We start from the raw sequence: 18,237 nt of genomic DNA, 5'->3' as shown, positions 1-18,237 counted from the left end.
CCTTAGAAGAACACTTTCAAAGCTTAAGAAGACATTCCTAGAACTCTGCCATACATTAAGACTCAGTTGCCCAAGGAATATCCCTCTGCTACTTTCACCAACGGACAAGATTTTCAGTAGTCTCTACACAACCCTGTTAGCATCATCTCCCACATCTCCCATTCACAAAGCTCATTCACAAATTAACCAGAAAACACTACATGTTTTGTGAAATGGCCAATGCTTTCTTATGGGAGTTTCTTGCATATTTTTTCTGTAAATGATTCCTATTCTCTCTCATTTCTGTACATACAAGCTTTTTTTCTTCCAAACTCATAACAAATGGGATTTATGCAAACACTTCTCACTCTCAAAGAATGAGGCAACCCTTCTTTGCATCTCAATTTTCTATTTGTAATGTGATTTGTTTATCTCCCTTGATGTTCTACTGGATGAAAGCAACTTTGTATCCACCTTTACATTGCTCATAGCATCTCCTACAGTTTATAGATGATCCATAAATAGCTATTAGATGTATGAGCTAAGAATTGATTTACATGTCTATGAAAAGTTAAATTATTAAAGGAGTGATTTTGTTATACTCCAGTTCTTTTCATGTTGAAAATCTATTTTCTGTTCTTTAAAATGCTAAACAATTAACTTATATTTCCCAAAGTGCACTGAGTATATGTAAAATAATCTTTGACGACTGTAAATATACTTACTCTTTCATTGTTGTAGTAAGAAATGCTACAGCCATCAAATTTTACCCATCTCTTCTGAAACATGCGTTTTCTGTAAAACATATAAAACTATTATTTTAACAGAAAGCAGATCTGAAATGTATTTGTAATGTCATTATGTTGAGTACATTGCATTGTTCTGTTAGACAACAGAGGTAATTAGAGGCTACAACAAAGCCCAAGTCTAGCTTTCTAAGCATGGTACACAGGGAAATGTGTATAATAACATTTTTTAGTTATGTAAAGCATGTATTTGAAAAATAATGTGAACATGGGTATCACACACAACAGTGAGTGCCACCACTAAACAAGGTCCATGTACCATCGCTGAATCCACATTCCATCGAGAAGATAATCCTTCACTGAACATACGACACAATGCTTTCACCCCTCCTTAAGCACTTGTGTGGATCCTAGTTAGCTTTGATCTTTGGTGAATGAATACTGTGTTGCTAAGCTAATATGGCCTTGTTAATTGAATTTATACATATAAATTATTGGTTCCAAGTAAATATGTTGAAAAATCCTTGCTAAATTAGAGAGAGAGTCATTTACTCTCTTTAAACCAGAGACAGTTGAAAGAGGATCATATAAAAGGTAAATAAAATTTGGACACAAAAATCAAAGACAAGATAAAATAATCCCATTTGACATTTAGACTTTAAAGAAGACTCTTTCTGGCTGAAGAAGCTTTGTGCACACACTTGGTTTCTGTATTACTTTGGTCCCCTCTCCCAACACACTCACACACTCAAGCCCATAAGATTTTGAATACCCTCTCCTCTGCACACTTTTGGCCTGTACTGATGCCATGGGGATATCATCTGTTTTAAACAGATATCCAAACTAACTTCTTACTTCAGAAAGTGAAACAGGTCAGCATCAAGCATTTCTCCCTCCTTCCTCCTTTGCAGTTTTTAAACACATTTGAGGAGCTGGTATCACTTCCTGTGGTTTTCAGAAGAGTTAAAGATAGAAAAAGAACTTTCCGGCCCTGGGAGAGTTCTTTCTTCTTAATGTTTCCCAGCCAAAGGTCTATTACTTGTGTAAAATATAAAAATACTCTGACATTAATCATTAACAAATGTATGCATCTGGACAGCCAACCAGCGCTAATATCCAAACAGGAAAAAAAAGTGAAGTTCACCAGTGTGTACAACAATTTCACATATAAACACTGAATGAATTAATGATTAATAAGAACACACAGAGACTTAACCTCATACAACCACTTGACTACTGGCCTTTTTCCATCTGATCCCCTCATCTATGGGCTCCTTCCTGAAGTTCCTTGGCTTGTTCTATCTCTTCTCTTTTCCTAGCAATGCCCTGCAGAGTTAGTCATCTGGCTTTTCCCTTCCAACAACCCAAGGATCCCCAGATTCCCAACACTAACAGTTAAAAGGAAAGGCAACAATCAGTCCACATGCATTCTTTACTCCTTGAATAGCCTAGCCTCCCTGCATCCATTGTTTTCCTCCTTTCCTCCATTCTCACAAGGCAAGCAAATAAGTTTCTTCCTTCTCAGTCCCAACAGACATTAGGGAACTCAAGAGGTCTGTGAGGAGACCCACCTGCCTTCAGTTAAAAGAGAATATAAGAGCTCAGTAGCATGTGTCATTTTCATTTTAAAATATAAACAATCAATATCTGGGGGCAGGGCGGGGAGACAGTCCTTAAAGCTTTTCTCCATCCTATCTTTCTTCCCTTACTAATTTTTAAGGATTATCCTTAAGGCGCCTTCATAAAAATTCCTTCCCTGATGAACCAGTACAAAGCCAACAAGAGAATTTTCCTCCCAAAGTAAACTCTATTTTCCCTACAGCAGTGACCGCAATCTCTCTCATGTATTTGGCCACTTACTTCCCAAACTCTACCTCTGCTTTACAGGGACAAAGTCCAAAAAACATTTCATTCTCTACTTATGATTAACTGTGAACACTAAGACCCAAGTAAAACCACAGACACACACGAACATTAAAAAAAAAAAAAAGGTTGAAAGAACATGTAATATGAATAAGCACAGTCCTTTTAAAACACAGCAGGAAGACAGAAGAAAACATCCACACCCCACTCATATGCAATCACCTTCCTTTATAAAATAACAGTTGCAGAAGGGCAAAGTTCTGAAAACTCAGAGTGAAATCACAGCCTGCAAGAGCAGCAAGTGAAACTGGCTCAGAAACTATGTTAATACACCTTAATTCAGATCATTTAGCTGCAGCTATTTGGACCCATGAGCTTTCATTCTTTGTTTCTATGTGTGGGGGTTTATAGAGTGTTTGCTCATGTGTGCGCACGTGTATGTGTGCATATATATACATGTATCCATGCCTGTAAAGTCCAGAAGTCAATCTCAAGTATCTTCCATTGTTCTTCATCTCTCTCTCTCTTTTTTTTTTTTTTTTTTTTTTTGAGACAAGGTCTCTGACTGAGGAAGAATTTTGTCATTCGTGCTAGACTGTGGTCTATGGAGCCCCTGGGACCTGCCCGTTTTTATTCTCAGATCTGGGCTTACAGATGTGAATGGTCACATCGAACTTTTCACATGGGTGCCAATGAGTCTAAATGCAAGCTCTTCACAGTCTGCATCCCTTCCTAGCCCAGATTCTGTGAAAAGCCAGGAGTGTCCAACTGTTGGTTTGACTATGTATGTTATCATCTACACAATTCAAGCTCAAGCACAGTGCCCTTGGGTTACAAACAAACAAACAAAAATAAACCTTTTCCTAAGTTTTAAGGCAGCTTAGGGTTCTGTGTTGGACTGAAGTCACAGCTGACCTCTGCTGCACTGCATGTCAGTCTTGCTGCCTGGGTGGGGTGCCAGAGGCATCATGCAAGAGCCTAATGGAGGAAAATGTGGAAGCCATCGGGCTGTTGGGGGCAGGCTGGCAGGTCAGTGCCCAGCATGCTAAGGGCTTTGCTTTGAGAAAAGAAAAAGAAAACTTTAGTCTTGTAACAGCCTTAATGCGTGACAGAGTCTCCCAGCAACTATAATACTCTCAACGGCAGGTAACTACTTCATGTGCTCATCAATTTTAAATCGAGCTTTTTTAACATTGCTAAATCTAAGAATATATGGAGTAGAAGTTGTCCTGGTCCTGTACAGAATAGAATGAGAATCATATGGTATGTAGGCAAAAGGACACCCTTCTAGAGTAGAAAAGGGGCATTTTGCTATCTTATTACAAAAATGTCACTTCTGTCATGGAGTAAGTCTTTGGGTACTGACTCTGTGCACAGTTCATTCTAAGTCCTATGGCCTCTGTCTACCCCCAGAATCTTCCCTGCTTCTTGGCCTTCCTGTAACACATATTCAGTGCTTAGAAATTTCTACCTGGCTCCTCACATGGCTCATTCCTTTCGTTCTCAGGTTCTCAGCTTAAAAACCATTCCAGCCAAATGTCAACCTGGCCCATCACAGAGGACCTCCTCCCTTGTTCTCCTCTTCAATTTACTAATAATAACACTCAGAAAAATATTTAATTACATTTTTTGCATCATTCATTTCCCATATTATATTTGAGATCCTTAAATACAAAATCATTTCATTTCCATTTGTCCATGGAAACCCAGCGATTACAGGATTCCCTAGTACGCAAAATATATTCATCAAATGTTTACTGAGTAAATGTGTATTGCACACACACACACACACAAGTATACTCGAATTTCCATTTTATAAACTCACTAAACTTTTATACTTTATTTTTTAATACTAAGGATCAGTTTGAGTATATGAAAAAAATCTTTATAAGAATACTCTGTAATTAAAGGGAAAAGATGAAAGCCTACAGGATGCTCTAAAAACTCATTATTAAGTCAAAGTAACTAGAGGTACAGTTTAAAATTAAGTATTTTCTTTAACCCAAATCTTCCCATACCTCCTATCTTCAGCCTTACTTCAGTAATCACCTTTGGACTTTCTAGTTACATAGATTCAACTTTTTAGTTTCCACACATAAATTGACAACTTTGCAATTTTAAGAAGAATAAGTTCTTGGTACCTAACATACAGAGTGGTGATTATAGTTAATGATATATTTTTACACAAAGTTGCATAAAATAATAGCTATTAAGTAGGTCAAAACTGGATAAAAGATGTAGTCTCAGTTGTGTGAGATGACAGGCCTGTGAATAATCCTTGTTGTGATGAATAGTCCACAATGTATACATTTGCCAAATCATCCCATTATATGTATTATGTACCATGTTTATCAATTATACTTTTAAAAAGCTAGGAAAAATTAAATATGGTTAGTTATATGATATATTTATTGATATTTTTATTTAAGATTAGAATAATCAATATAAGATATATCTCTAAGATGTATGTTAACTTAACATTGAATAATTTATGCTGCTGACTAAATGTGTCCATACCCAGTGATCTATTTTTTGCATGTAATTGTCAATACTGAATTCTAATAATAATAAAAGATAAGACAAAATAATAAAAGAGAATTACATTCTCTTTTATACTTTTTGGCTTCTTTTTAGCAAGTATAAACTTGAATTTAATATCACAATCCTACAAACTCAAATGTTAACTAAATAAAAAAGAAAGCTCTTGAGAAGTATTTTTCTTCTAAATTCCAATGTAAAATTTTTATTTCTAAGTTTAATTTAAATTAATTTAATTGTGGCTGGGCATAACAATGCATGGTAAGTAAATACAGCACTAAGGAGGCTGAGGCAGGAGATTTATCAGTTGGAGGATAGCCTAGAAAGACACACCCCATCTGTTTTTTCTTTTTTTTTATTTTAAGTACTTTAAGGATTTCTGTGTGGTGATATCTGTCCTTTTAACTTCATTTAACAGAGACCAGAGAGATGGCTCAGTGGATAGTGTCTGGCATTCAAGCATGAATACTGAAGTCAGGTTAATGGCATCCACATAAATGGCACATTAGTATGGAATCTTTTCTGTAATCCTTGCACTGGGAAGTAGAGGCAGGAGGATTCCAGAGCAAGATGGATAGATAGAATAGCCAAATCACTGATGTCTGGGTTCATGGGAGAAACATTGCCTCAATATAATAGAGAGTGATCAAGGAAGATTCCCAATGTCAATCCCTGGCCTTCACACAAACTCCCACAAGCATGCATGTGCATGTGCATGTGCACCTACACACACATGCAATATACACAAGCATTTCACACACACACACACACACACACACACACACACACACACACACCAGCATAATTAAGCATTCAACAGCTTAGTTGGCTTCATGGAATTCTAAAATCAATAAAAAGGAATTATGAAAGGCAATGCCATGTTAGCCAGTGTTCCTGGTGTGATGCAATGCAAGTTAAATCAGACATGATAATGCATTACAGGGAAGAAATATTCAAGTTCCAGTCAGTAACACACAAAATACTTTATTCTAGGCACTGTGCCAAACCACTTACAAACATTAACACATTTAATCCTCCAAACAACCAAAGGAGAAAAGTAATATTAGCCTTACCTTACAGATTGAGGCACAAAGCCACTGGCTAGTTATGTAATCCCTCCTCATCACATTACCAATAGATACTCTCTTCCTGAAGACTGCTTTCTTAACAGACACCCACAACAGTCTCCAGGACATCTAACCACCAAACAGCCCTGCCATACCAGGAGTTAGTAGTAAGTGATAGCATTTGACCTCCACATCGTTTACACATAAACTCAATTTTGAAAACTGTTTCAGAGTCCCTTCAGGAATAAAGGTAACACAGACAAGAGGTATATTAGCCTGGGTTTTAGCTTCTTTCATTTTTATGTTCTGTAGGGAAACATTTCTTGAAGAAGCCTTTTCAGAATAATTTATAAGGCTTGTGAAGTATCACCAAACAGTTTTCTATAAACTCTTCCCTTGAGCTCTGGTAGGGCAGGTGTTTTGAAGCTTCAATTGCTTTCATAAAAACAGCTTCAATTCCTATTGTCAGGGTTTGTCTCAAAATGCAGATCTTAGAAAGCTTTCTTTCAAAACAGTGTAAATACATGCAGTTAAATCTTTATTCATGAGGGAGTCACACAGAGGCACTCTCCTCTAAATCCATTCTTAAGGGTAGCAGGGTTTGAGAATTTTGTTGCTGTTTGTGGTGGTGGGGGTGGGGGTTTTGTTTCATTATGTTTTGTTTTGTCTTTGATACATGGTCTCATGATGTAATCTTTTGATACATGGTCTCATCATGTAATAGTGGCTTATCTGGAACTCACTATGTGGACCAGGCTGGTCTAGAACTTATGAAGATCTACCTCCCTCTGATTCCCAAGAGCTGGGAGAAAAGATGTGAGCCATCACACCTGGCATTGTTTTAATTTTTTAAAGATTACATCTTTAAGTTTAAAAAAAAAAAGAGTTTTAATTCAATAAACATGCTAAGCAACAACATTAACAAAATGAGAGGTACCAAATTGTTGCCTTTAAAATCCACAACAGAAATGACCCTGAAGCCATCTGGTCAAATGTATGCCTTTTATTAGTCATGGCATTTATACTCAAATTGTATTTTACATTCACTCTAAATAATATCAAAGGGAAAAAAAGACAACATTAGCATTATGTTGAGGTCATCTGCCTCCTTTGCATAATAATAAAAATATGCACTACCGTCTCTCAGCTACTGCTCTGACACTATACAGGTTCAGTCTGTCTGGCACACTACAGACTCGACATCTATGTTTCTATTTACCTAATTACTCATTGTAGTTGCTATTCATGTCTCTAATTCCTCTCTAAAGTATAAAGCTTTTAAATGATTCAGTATTAAGAATGAAGTAATTTCAACAACAGTAGATGCAAAATGATTCTCCAGTATTTCTATAAAATGTCAGCAGTTTTTCAAAGTGCAGTTCCTCACTTTTAAGCAAATCCAAGCACTAGTTTCTAAGAGTATCTCACCAGATGCTTTGCGCAACAAAATAAACACAGATTTCTCTTCATACTCAAATTCTTCTCCTCAAGCTATATAATGGATCATTGCTGATTTAATTCACAATGTTGAAACATGGACCACCAGACCTTACTCCAACCTAAGTATAACCTTGTACTGCTTAAGTAACCTTGAACCACCTCTCCTGTTCTTTCCCTCTGGTAGCCACTACTCTACATTCAGCTTCTATGAGGTTGATTTTCAACTCCACATCTAACAATGCTGGCCTGTTTCACTGCACACAGTGCCTTCCAGGTACATCCATGTTGTCACAAATGTCATAACTTCATGTGAAGCCCAAGTTGTGTGTGTATGTGTGCATGTGTATACCCATGTCCACATGTGTACACCTGTGTAGACCAGAGGTCAAAGTCAGGAGGTCTTCCTCAGTTTATTTCCATCTTATTTTTGAAACAGGGTCTCTCACTGAACATGAATTATTAATTTGACTAGGCTGTCTGGTATGAAAGCCTCAGGAGCTCTCCTGTCTGCTTTCCTATGCACTGGGGTTAATAGGCTCACACTGCTGCCACAGCTTTTTATGTGGGTATTGGGACTAACTCAGGTCCTCAAGTTTGTGCAGTAAACACTACACCAATTGGCACTCTTCCAGCCCCATGAAACCTTAATTTTCAGAGACTAGTAGTTGTTGGATAGAATATATGAAAATCTACCATAAAATCCACATTACTTTCTGGGTCATCCTTATAAAACCCTAACATATACAATGAGGATGCAGTGAGCACTCAGTGGTTGAGCGCATGCATGGCCTGGTCTTTCAAAGTACCCATATTTAATTCCCAGCACCCACATAGAGGCTAACAGCTGTCTATAATTCCAGTTCCAGACACTCTAATGGATATAGACAGAAAACACACACACACACACACACACATACACACACACACACACACACACACACACACACACACACACAGAATACATAGGGGTCTGTTCTTTCCAAGGTTTAGGGCATCCATCCACTGAGGGTCATAGTATCCTCAGTGGTTGGAAGAAGGGCCACTATATCTCACTAAAAGGGTTGTGAAGGGGAGGGCAAAGGACTGATAATGGACCTGGAATATATGAGATCTGGTTTCAAATAAATAGCAGTTTCATGTGAAATAGAAAGTATTGATATTATCCTACATAACTCAAACATGAATAGCTTTGATAGTTGAGGATTCAATGAAATTATAGATACATTTTTTTAGATAACCATACTAAGAGAATGATAGCAATTGTGTTTATGCTAGAGGAGAGGATAGTGATAAAAATAATAAATAAATCTTTCTCAATGTCATATCAAAAATTAACTCCTAATAACAAAAAGGCCAAGCACATCAGAACACAGTACTACTAACATACACATCAGAGGGGGCAATGAATGTCAAAACAAACCACAGAGAAGTTGCTAAGTAACATTTCAGAGCACAGGTAATTTTAACCTGACAGAGGCATTACAGGATGAACATGAGTGTGGAAAAATATTATCATTAATTCATTTGTTATGCCTCTGTGTGTCAGTTTAAAAATTAGGCTATGGTTGTAATTCAGTGAATCAGCACATGAGCAACATGTGGAAAGCCCTGGGTTTGAGAAAACTCAGTCTATTTTCCAGCTCTAAGAAAATTTGTTACTTAAAGAAACAAATACATAAAAAAGTTGGAAGGAGGCCTGTGAATAAATTGTAGAGGAAGAGGGGTTGCCATGCATTTCTACCTGTGTATTTGCTTGTTTAGAATACTTTCTAACTTAAAAAATTTCCTTTCAGAGCAGTCAAAGGGACTGGGTGCTGCGGGATGTCTTTCTGTATGCTGTGACTATATGTTGCTTTGATTGTTTGATAAATAAAGCTGCACTGGCCTATGGCAAGGCAGCTTGGAGGCCGGCAGAGAATCCAAGTAGCTATATGGAAAGAAGAAAGGAGAGGAGAGAGAGAGAGAGAGAGAGACACCAGCCTTGGCCTAAGGAGCAGCAAGATGTCAGCAGACAGGTAATGCCACAGCCATGTGGCATGGCAACTTACAGATTAATAGGAATGGGTTAAGTTATAAGAGCAGGATAGCAAGAAACTTAAGCCATAGGGTATACAGTTTATAAATAATATTAAGCCTCTGAGTGATTATTTTATAAGCAGCTGCAAGGCCACAGGACTGGGCAGGAATGTGGGGCTGGATGGGACCAGAGAAACCTTATTGCTACATCTGGACTCTCAAAGTTCAAGGTGAACAGATGATTTCTTGACCTTATGGCTTCCGAGGTAAGAAAATGGGTAGACTCCCTGCCAGTAAAGGGACCAAAGGCCATCTGCAATAAAAGTGTTCTGAAGGGAAGGAAACTGAGTTTTACTGAGCACCAATTAAGAGTCAGCTCTAAGGAACCTACAAAGCTGATCTTGCTCTTGACCTTACACTAGTATGTGGGAAACACAGGTGCTGAGTTCTATGCAGGTTTGAGTGACATTTTGAAAGAATGGCATCTTGGCAGTTCTAATTTAGCCGGTCTGGCTCCTATGCCCTTAGGTATTGTTCTGCAGCCACACTGACTGAATTAGTCAGTTTACTTTAACGGAAACTAAAAGACTGCAAATAAAGTGTTGTGTTTCCCTGTTGCAGCCTTTTCAGGTAATAAGTGATTTGTAAAATGCACAGCTGTTTCACCAGTATAAAAAGATAATTATAACCAAAGATTTTGATCCAACTTCCGGTTTAAACATTTTGGTCAGAAAAATAAATAGGCCAGACTCCCACAGTCACCTTCCACTACATTACAAGGACATCTGAGATTCCACATTCCTGCCTCAGGGCGGGGAACTGCCCTACAAAAACAGTCCAGGTGACTGGACAGGGGCTGAGAAGCCATTCACAAACAAAGGCAGAGCATCATGGATTCTAAACTCCCAAGAAATCACAGGCAGGCCTCACCTGGTCTTACCCAAGGCTTATTTGATCTGACCTTCCCTTGACATCTGACCACTGATTTTTTTGTTTGTTTGTTTTTTCTTTAGTTTTACATTTCCCTTTTTCCCTGTTTAATTGGAAGTCTAATTTCACTGACCACTTCTCTCCACCAGTCCTGGAGCATTTCTTTTCCCATCTATGATAAAGTGGTATCAACAACAGCTTTGGTCTTACTTTGTCCCACCCTGCAGTATTTCTTCATATCACCTGCCTCAGGGCATTTTCCTAAATTCCTCTTCAAAGTTTTATCTGAGTCCAACACAAATGGCGTTCCCTCCCTCTCAGGCATCTCTGAAGAGGCATTACTCAGTGCCCTGCAATCTTACAACTGTACTCTCTGACCCTTTCTCTGCCAATGGTATAACATTTTATATATTTTTTCTGCCTTTCTTGGAGACTACAGAAAGGCCAAGGAGGCATCTTGATCCTGTGTGTATACCTCCATTGATTCCTAAGAAGTCACATTTGCTAATTGCTTGTTATGCTATCCTCCTATGCTCAGTCTTCATCATCCCAGGCTCTTAAGGCCATGTCAGGCAGTCCTACAGTTTGAAAAACAGTTTGGAAAACACAGTCATCAGAGTTAAAAAAAAAAAACAAAAAAACTTAAAAGATCCTGTCAAATGAAATGTGAATTCCTTAATATATAATCTTTGTTTTTATAAATACACTCAAATTGTCACTCTATACACACAAACACTCATAAAAGAGAATGTTTAAAAGTTAGAAGGTATTTTTCTATTATGGATGGTCTTCACGGTTTCAACATGCAGCTCCTAGAAACTGCATAGCACATGCAGCCATGTTCTCTGACCTTTATAATTCTCAGGATTCCTCCTCCAAGTTAAATGTTGGAGAAATGGCAGAATAAAAAATATGCAGTCTTTTATACCTGTGCCTATACAGACATGAAAAGGTTGAGATGATTAATTACAAGGGGGGAGCTGCTGATCCTCACAGCCCAATTGAATATTTTTGACCAAGTATCAAGAAATAAGTTATTTTTCATGCATTGTCTCACTTGAAACACTGGTAATAACCCAGTATTTTTATTTCTTTCTCAAAGAATTAATATATAAGTGCTGTATTTACATTATTTTCAACCCTTGTTCTCCCTATTCCTCCAGTCTCCTCCTCTCCCTCTCAAATTCATGATCCCTTTTGGAATCATTGTTGAATGTGCATGCATGTGATGTGTGTGTGTGTGTGTGTGTGTGTGTGTGTGTGTGTATGTGTGTGTGTGGTGATATTTTATTTGTACTGAAATGTGATTTTATTTGTATGTTAATAAATAAAGTTGCCTGGGGGTCAGAGCTAATAGCAAGCCATAGCAGAAGCTGGGCGATGGTGGTGCACACCTTTAATCCTAGCACTTGGGAGGTAGAGTTAGGCAGATCTCTGTGTGTTCAAGAATACAACGAGCATGAGGACACACTCCTTTTTAATCTCAGTATCAACCATAGAAGACCTGGAGGTCTGTACAGACAGGCAGTGATGAGGAGGTCATGTGGTTGGGTTTATAACCAATGAGAAGGCAGAACAGAATGTCAATAAAAAGGACAGACACAAAGGAAGTAGGTCTCTTGCTGAGGGGAAGGACAGCAGAGGCAGTGAAGGGTAAGAAAGGTTTTTAGCTCCTAGCTATTGCTCTGACCTCTTGGGCTATTAACTCTGCATTTGGCTCTGTGTTTCTTATTTATAAACACTGTTACATCTACATTTAATCCCAGAAAGTGAACCTTTAATACCAGGGAGTGATAGTAGAAAGCAGAAAGGTATATAAGGCATGAAGACCAGAAACTAGAAGCATTTGGCTGGTTAAGCATTTGGCTGATTAAACTTAGGCTTTGAGCAGCACAGTTCATCTGAGACCCATTCTGGATGTGGACTCAAGAGGATTTCAGTCTGAGGAAACAGGATCAGCTGAGGAATCGGCAAGGTGAGGCAGTGTGTGTGTGTGTGTGTGTGTGTGTGTGTGTGTGTGTGTGTGTGTGTGTGTATTTTAAGGGCTGACCACTTAGGATTAGATAACCAGAAGACTGTCTCTAGACAAGATTGATTTTCCCTCTCTGGACAGCCATTAATTTCATACAGCTCTTCTTCTACATGTGAGGACTTCTGAGATTTCCCTCACCATGTTGGAATATCACCTCTAGCTCTCATTGTGCTGCTTTTATTTAGGTAACCACATTTTTGAGATTGCATGGTTACAGCTCACCTGTCATATAGAGATCCCACCTTGTAATAGATAGCCCAGTTTTCTGCTATTACAATCTTTCTAGCTCCTTTTTTTCCAGTGTTCTCTGAGCCTTAGGTACAGGAGCTGGACACCCATGATTAGTTGTTTACATTTTAACCAGTCATGGCTTTCTGTAATGGTCTCTTTCTACTTAATAAAGTAGCTTCTTTGATAATGGGTGAGAGCTACATTTAGCTATGGATATAAATTCAGAATAGTTAGGAATTATGCTGGTTTAGGAATATGTAGGCTCTCCTCTATACATGACCTCATAGCCATAGGTAGCTGGCTGGGGAATACAGACAAACAATGAATTGCCTTCAATTGAACAGGCAGCAAGTCCAACTGGACACCTGTTGGTTACCTGTGACCTGTGCCCACCTCCAAAATGTAAGTGGCATTATTGCACCTTTGGGGAAATCTTGACATGCTAGTCATTGTCATGGTACACAGGCTTTAAGACTAGGCAAGACTATTGATTCTTTTTCCCCCTTGACAGCGTGTAAAGCACCTTCAGATACTATGAGAACTAGTTCTCAGAAAGAAAACTTCCAGGTCAGTTCATGCTCTCATCATCCAAGTCCTATCCCTGAAGTGTGTGGTGTCTTCAGCAATAAGGACTTATCATTAATGGGGGAAATCAAGAGCAAGGGACAGCCAGCACTGTTTTATGGTCTCTTGGATTCCTGTTTCTAAAGTTTCTTCCAATTTTTTTTTTTTTTTCCTGCAGTGTTAGAGAATTGAAGCCAAGATGGTGTATGCTGGGCAGACCATCCACCAAATAGATACATCCCCAAATCAGCTTTTGCTCCATAATTTCCTAAACTAATAGTCTTAGGCTGCACTATATTTAAGCCACTCAAACCCAAAGTTTGTTGTATAGACAAATCTGACCTCAGAACTGGATTGATCTATTTGTCTCTTCCTCCAGAGTACTGGGATTGCAGATGTATACCACCATGCCTGCCCCACTTCTTAGGATTTCAATTCAACTGGAAATGTCTCATTGTTTCTTCTGCTATGTGATAACAATAAATTATTTTCTTTATAAAATTGTGGATGTTTTTTACACTGGGATTAAAAAACTGCTGTTTCCATTTCAAAAAGAAGTATGTATTCAATCACATGGAGTAAGTCCATGTTCTAGATTTTATTATCTTCTCAAAAGTCACCCCTGAATGAGGACACTTGCAAATCCTGCTTGGAAAAGTATTAACAATTTTCTTATTAATACTGTATTTTGATCATTCACATACATGACCTTAAGGGAAACTAATTACAAAAGCACCAAGGAGGTCACTGCCCTGCTAATGTATACCCATTGTTTTCAAGGCCACCTGCACATTTTTATATACTAACGCAGCATTGAATTCATCTGCTTGTATTACAAAATCCCTGTAAATTTAAAACATTCCTGTCCTAGAAAAATTAAGAGAAACTGATGTTTAACACTAAACTTTTCAGGGGCTCTTCCAATGACAAATACTAAGCATGTATGTGGTGGTAGGTAATTACTGAGAAGTAAATGTAGTGAACCGAAGTAATGTAGATGATTTCTGCTAAGGAGGTAATAAGAGATTATAGTATATGAACCCTTCAGAAAAAAATTAAGTGATCAAGGTCATATGCAAGAAATACTGTTGTAATGTAAAATACAAATGAGACATTAAGGAAAGAATATAGGTGAAGGGTGTGAGCATGGTGCTTTCTGGGAGAACATTTTGGGTAGAAAAGAGCTAGTAGAGGCCTCCAGTGAAATCTTACACTTTTTAGTATTTCTGTCTTCAGTAGAACAGAAAGTAGCTTTCCTACTTTGCTATTTTACTTTTTATTCTGTTTTTTTGTTTTGTTTTGTTTTGTTTTGTTTTCTATCTGGAATACAGTGAGGTAGAGTACAATGCTTATATGAGATATGAGCCAACCATCTCTCTAATTTATGTCTTGAAGGAAATCTGACTCCACCAATGAATTTGCAGATGAGTTTTGTTGGAATGCAGCCTCCTATACTGCATTACATCTTCATGATATTGATGTTTATGCTGTAGCAACTGAGTTGAACAGTTGCAATAGAAAGTATATAGCTATAGGGCTTAAAATAGTTACCATTTGGCCCTGTATGGAAAGTTTGCTGGTCTCTGTTATGGAATTCAGAATGTCATGTCAATTGGTACAATATAAACCAGAGTCAACTGGTCATGAATCAAAGTTCAGCAAGCTCTGTGTAAGAAATGAGGAAGGTCCCCTTGTAAGATCAGTGAGCATCATGAACAGCCTCAAAGAGTCCACAAAGTCCAACCAGGAAAGGGCAAGTTTCAGATTCCACTCAGACCCTAATACATGTCATCTGGCCAGCTACAAATTTCTCTTTTAAGTCAAAGAAATATCATGTACAAGAGTTTTTAAAGAAGTGCATGAAAAAAAACCATTTTGTTTCTCTTTCTTATCTTCATTCATACTGGTAACCAAGTGATAATGATTAAGCCAGGAAAAAAAAAAAAAACTCAATTATTTTCCCCCAAATAGAAAAATGTTAAGTCTAAAATTACATCATCTTCCTATAGGCATGTTTTCACAGAATGGGGGAAAAAATGTAAAAGGAAAATGTTCTAATTATCCTAGGTGGCCAAAAATGGTCACCTTTCTAAATGTGCTTAGAGCATTAACATATCAAGCTTATAAAGTGAAACAGCATTGTGGTCCATCCAGGAAGCCTTAGCTGCAGAGTGTTCCACACCAAGCATCCTCCAACTTTTCTGTGACAATTTGCAATCACACCTACACCTCCTTAACCATTTACACTTTACAAACGTGAAACATTGGAAAATATTCTAGCTCACTTTTTTTTCTACTGCTTTATTATATGGATTTATATATATGAATACTGGCCTTCGCTTTTGATATTTAAATATGCATTTGCCAATAATGCTGATTACTGACAAGAAACAAAAAATACACACAGGGAACTAGCTAGTCATCACAATGTCGAAGGAAAGGAATGGCATAAATAACAGTGAGACATACACTACTGTATTCCACTCAAAATGTTCTTTTCCAAGGACACATTTCATGACCAATACCCAAATTATGTTCAGCTTTACTTTTTAAGAAATATGATTCCTACTCTCACTATGCATCAGATTTTTGCTCCTAAATTATCTTTATCAGTCCTAGTAGATCTATCCTAGTAGATCTTTGCTCATAAATTATTTTGGATTAAAGCTTTGCAGAAAAGCCACAGTGGAACAGCAGAGAAAAACAGCACACCGCCAGAACTCACATTAGCTGCTTAGACATAAGAGATTTGCCCCCAAACTAATGGAATAATTCTTAAAGAATAGTACAAATAAATATTTTTAACTCAAAAAGTTGGGATAGCAAAAAAATAATTCTAATTAAAAATGCCATTTATCTCCCAAAGATTTCTCTGTACTGTATGATACAAAAGGGAAACAATTTTATTTGTAAATATTTGAAATGATATATCTGTTTTAAGATTATATTTAAGGGTTCTGATATTCTGGGCAACATATAAAAACTGAAACCGTGCAATTGAAATATGAAACTTTCATAGTAAAACTATATTAGTAATACGTGTTCAAATATGAAATAGACATTAAAGTGCTTTAAGTAAAGCATGTTTCCTTGACTTACCATTTACTTGCATTAAAAAAAAAAATCAGGATACTGGATTAATAAAGAAAAGACCTAAATTTTAAACAATGATGTTCTTTTCCCTAACTACAATAAGCACTGTATTCTCAAACAAAACACTGCTCTAATATGAGTAAAATCCAAACAGTGTGGGCTGAGTAATGATAACTCTGCTGTCTTGCTTTGCTATAAAGTGGGACACTGGAAAGTGCATTTTATTATCAAGTTAGATATTATGAATCTAGAGATGAACTAGTAACGTGAAGTTCTGTTATTCCAAACCTTACTGCAGCACTGGTACTTCATATACCCTACAGGCCTAGGACACAGTATTTGCAAATATGTGCTGGAAATCTCTTTAAAAACATTTAACTGGGGGAATGTGGGATGGGTATAGAAAGCTGGAAGATTCAGATACGACTAAGCCTGAATTTATCAAAATGTCTACTGAGGAAATAAAGTGTATCAATGCATACCCTTGAGGAGATAGTTTGTCCAGCCATCCTGATTTAACTTTTGCTGCAGAAGATCCATAGAAGCAGGCATAGGGAGAGATAGCATTTGAGATGGTCGATGACTCCAAGTTCCCACTCGTGGAGCTTAAAGGGTAACTGTGCCTATTAAAAGGGTCCAAGTAGAAGGCTTTCTGAGTCCTAGATTTAGATGCCTTTGAATTTTTTCTTTTTAAACTCTGGAAGCACTCTTCTACTGTTGAGTATTCTGACTCAGAAGCAGAGTCCTTTGGAAGATTATTTTTATCCTCTCGGGGTATCCAAATATCTTCCACTTTCTCTTCATTCACTTTTTCCTTGCTGTTATCATATATGCTAAATAGAAAACACAAGGTAATCAAATTCAAAACGATGTGGTTAATTTAAGCTGTCAATTAAATCTTTAAAATTTATAAACTAACCAACCACAGAAAGTTAAGGCAAAAAAGTCCTCAATGTTCAATTACCCAATCTGGTGATTTAAAAAAAAAAACAAAACAAAAACAAAAAACTCTTTTAGGGACTTGCCACCCAACTCTGAGGATCTGAGTTTAGATGCATTGAACCCCTATAAAAGTCAGAAGTGACAATAGGTGTCTATAATCCCAGCGCCAGAGAGGCAGAGATGGGAGGATCCCCAGGGCTTGTTAGCCAGTCGGATTAGCCAATCAGAGAGCACCAGGTTACAAAGCAAGAGGACAAACACTACACCATGTAGCTAGCCAACAAACAAGTGAGGGGTCGTGTATATCACAAGGTAAAAGCTGAGTCGGGTGTAATATTTACTGGAATGCACTTATAATTGCTCAGTGTATTTCTATGGATTTCAGAAATGGCAACGTAAGTTCAATAATTTATAGGAAATAAGTCTCATTATAAAGAAGTTTTTTTGCTAATCGATGAGACAGACTATAGGTCATATACATCTTTTTGATACAATGCTGTTTTGTAAATAGTCATGCAACCTAGCCCTGGCCCATTTGTATCATAAAAGATTCTTATCACTTACTGAAGATGCATTATTTATTTTTAACTCCAGTAAACCCACAACAGTATTAGCTTTGGAAAATGAAGGTAGAAAGTAAAGTGAATATGAATAATAATCCAGCATACTAAGTCCAACTGAAACTGAGAGAAATATAAAATGTATGTTTGGGTCTTCATTTTTACCTATTACCAGAATAAGTGAGTTATCTACTCTTCTCAACAGTGAATTTCTAACACAAGGAACATATGACAGT

The 18,237-nt window shown here is 37.4% G+C and overlaps 1 protein-coding gene across 2 annotated transcripts in view; it reads right to left on the bottom strand.

The window, feature by feature from the left end:
* Arap2 (ArfGAP with RhoGAP domain, ankyrin repeat and PH domain 2) overlaps positions 1–18,237 on the bottom strand; it is a 159,368-nt gene that overhangs the window by 123,430 nt on the left and 17,701 nt on the right. For both annotated transcript variants that reach the window (XM_036201451.1, XM_036201452.1), the window contains exons 5-6: positions 16,982–17,332; positions 705–774 (exon numbers count right to left, since the gene is read on the bottom strand). In XM_036201451.1, the coding sequence (XP_036057344.1) occupies positions 705–774; positions 16,982–17,332 (421 nt within the window). The remainder of the gene's footprint in view (positions 1–704; positions 775–16,981; positions 17,333–18,237) is intronic.

This window comes from Onychomys torridus, chromosome 10 (assembly GCF_903995425.1).
Source record: "Onychomys torridus chromosome 10, mOncTor1.1, whole genome shotgun sequence".
NCBI lineage: Eukaryota > Metazoa > Chordata > Mammalia > Rodentia > Cricetidae > Onychomys > Onychomys torridus.
This window is presented reverse-complemented; position numbering and strand designations above follow the sequence as displayed.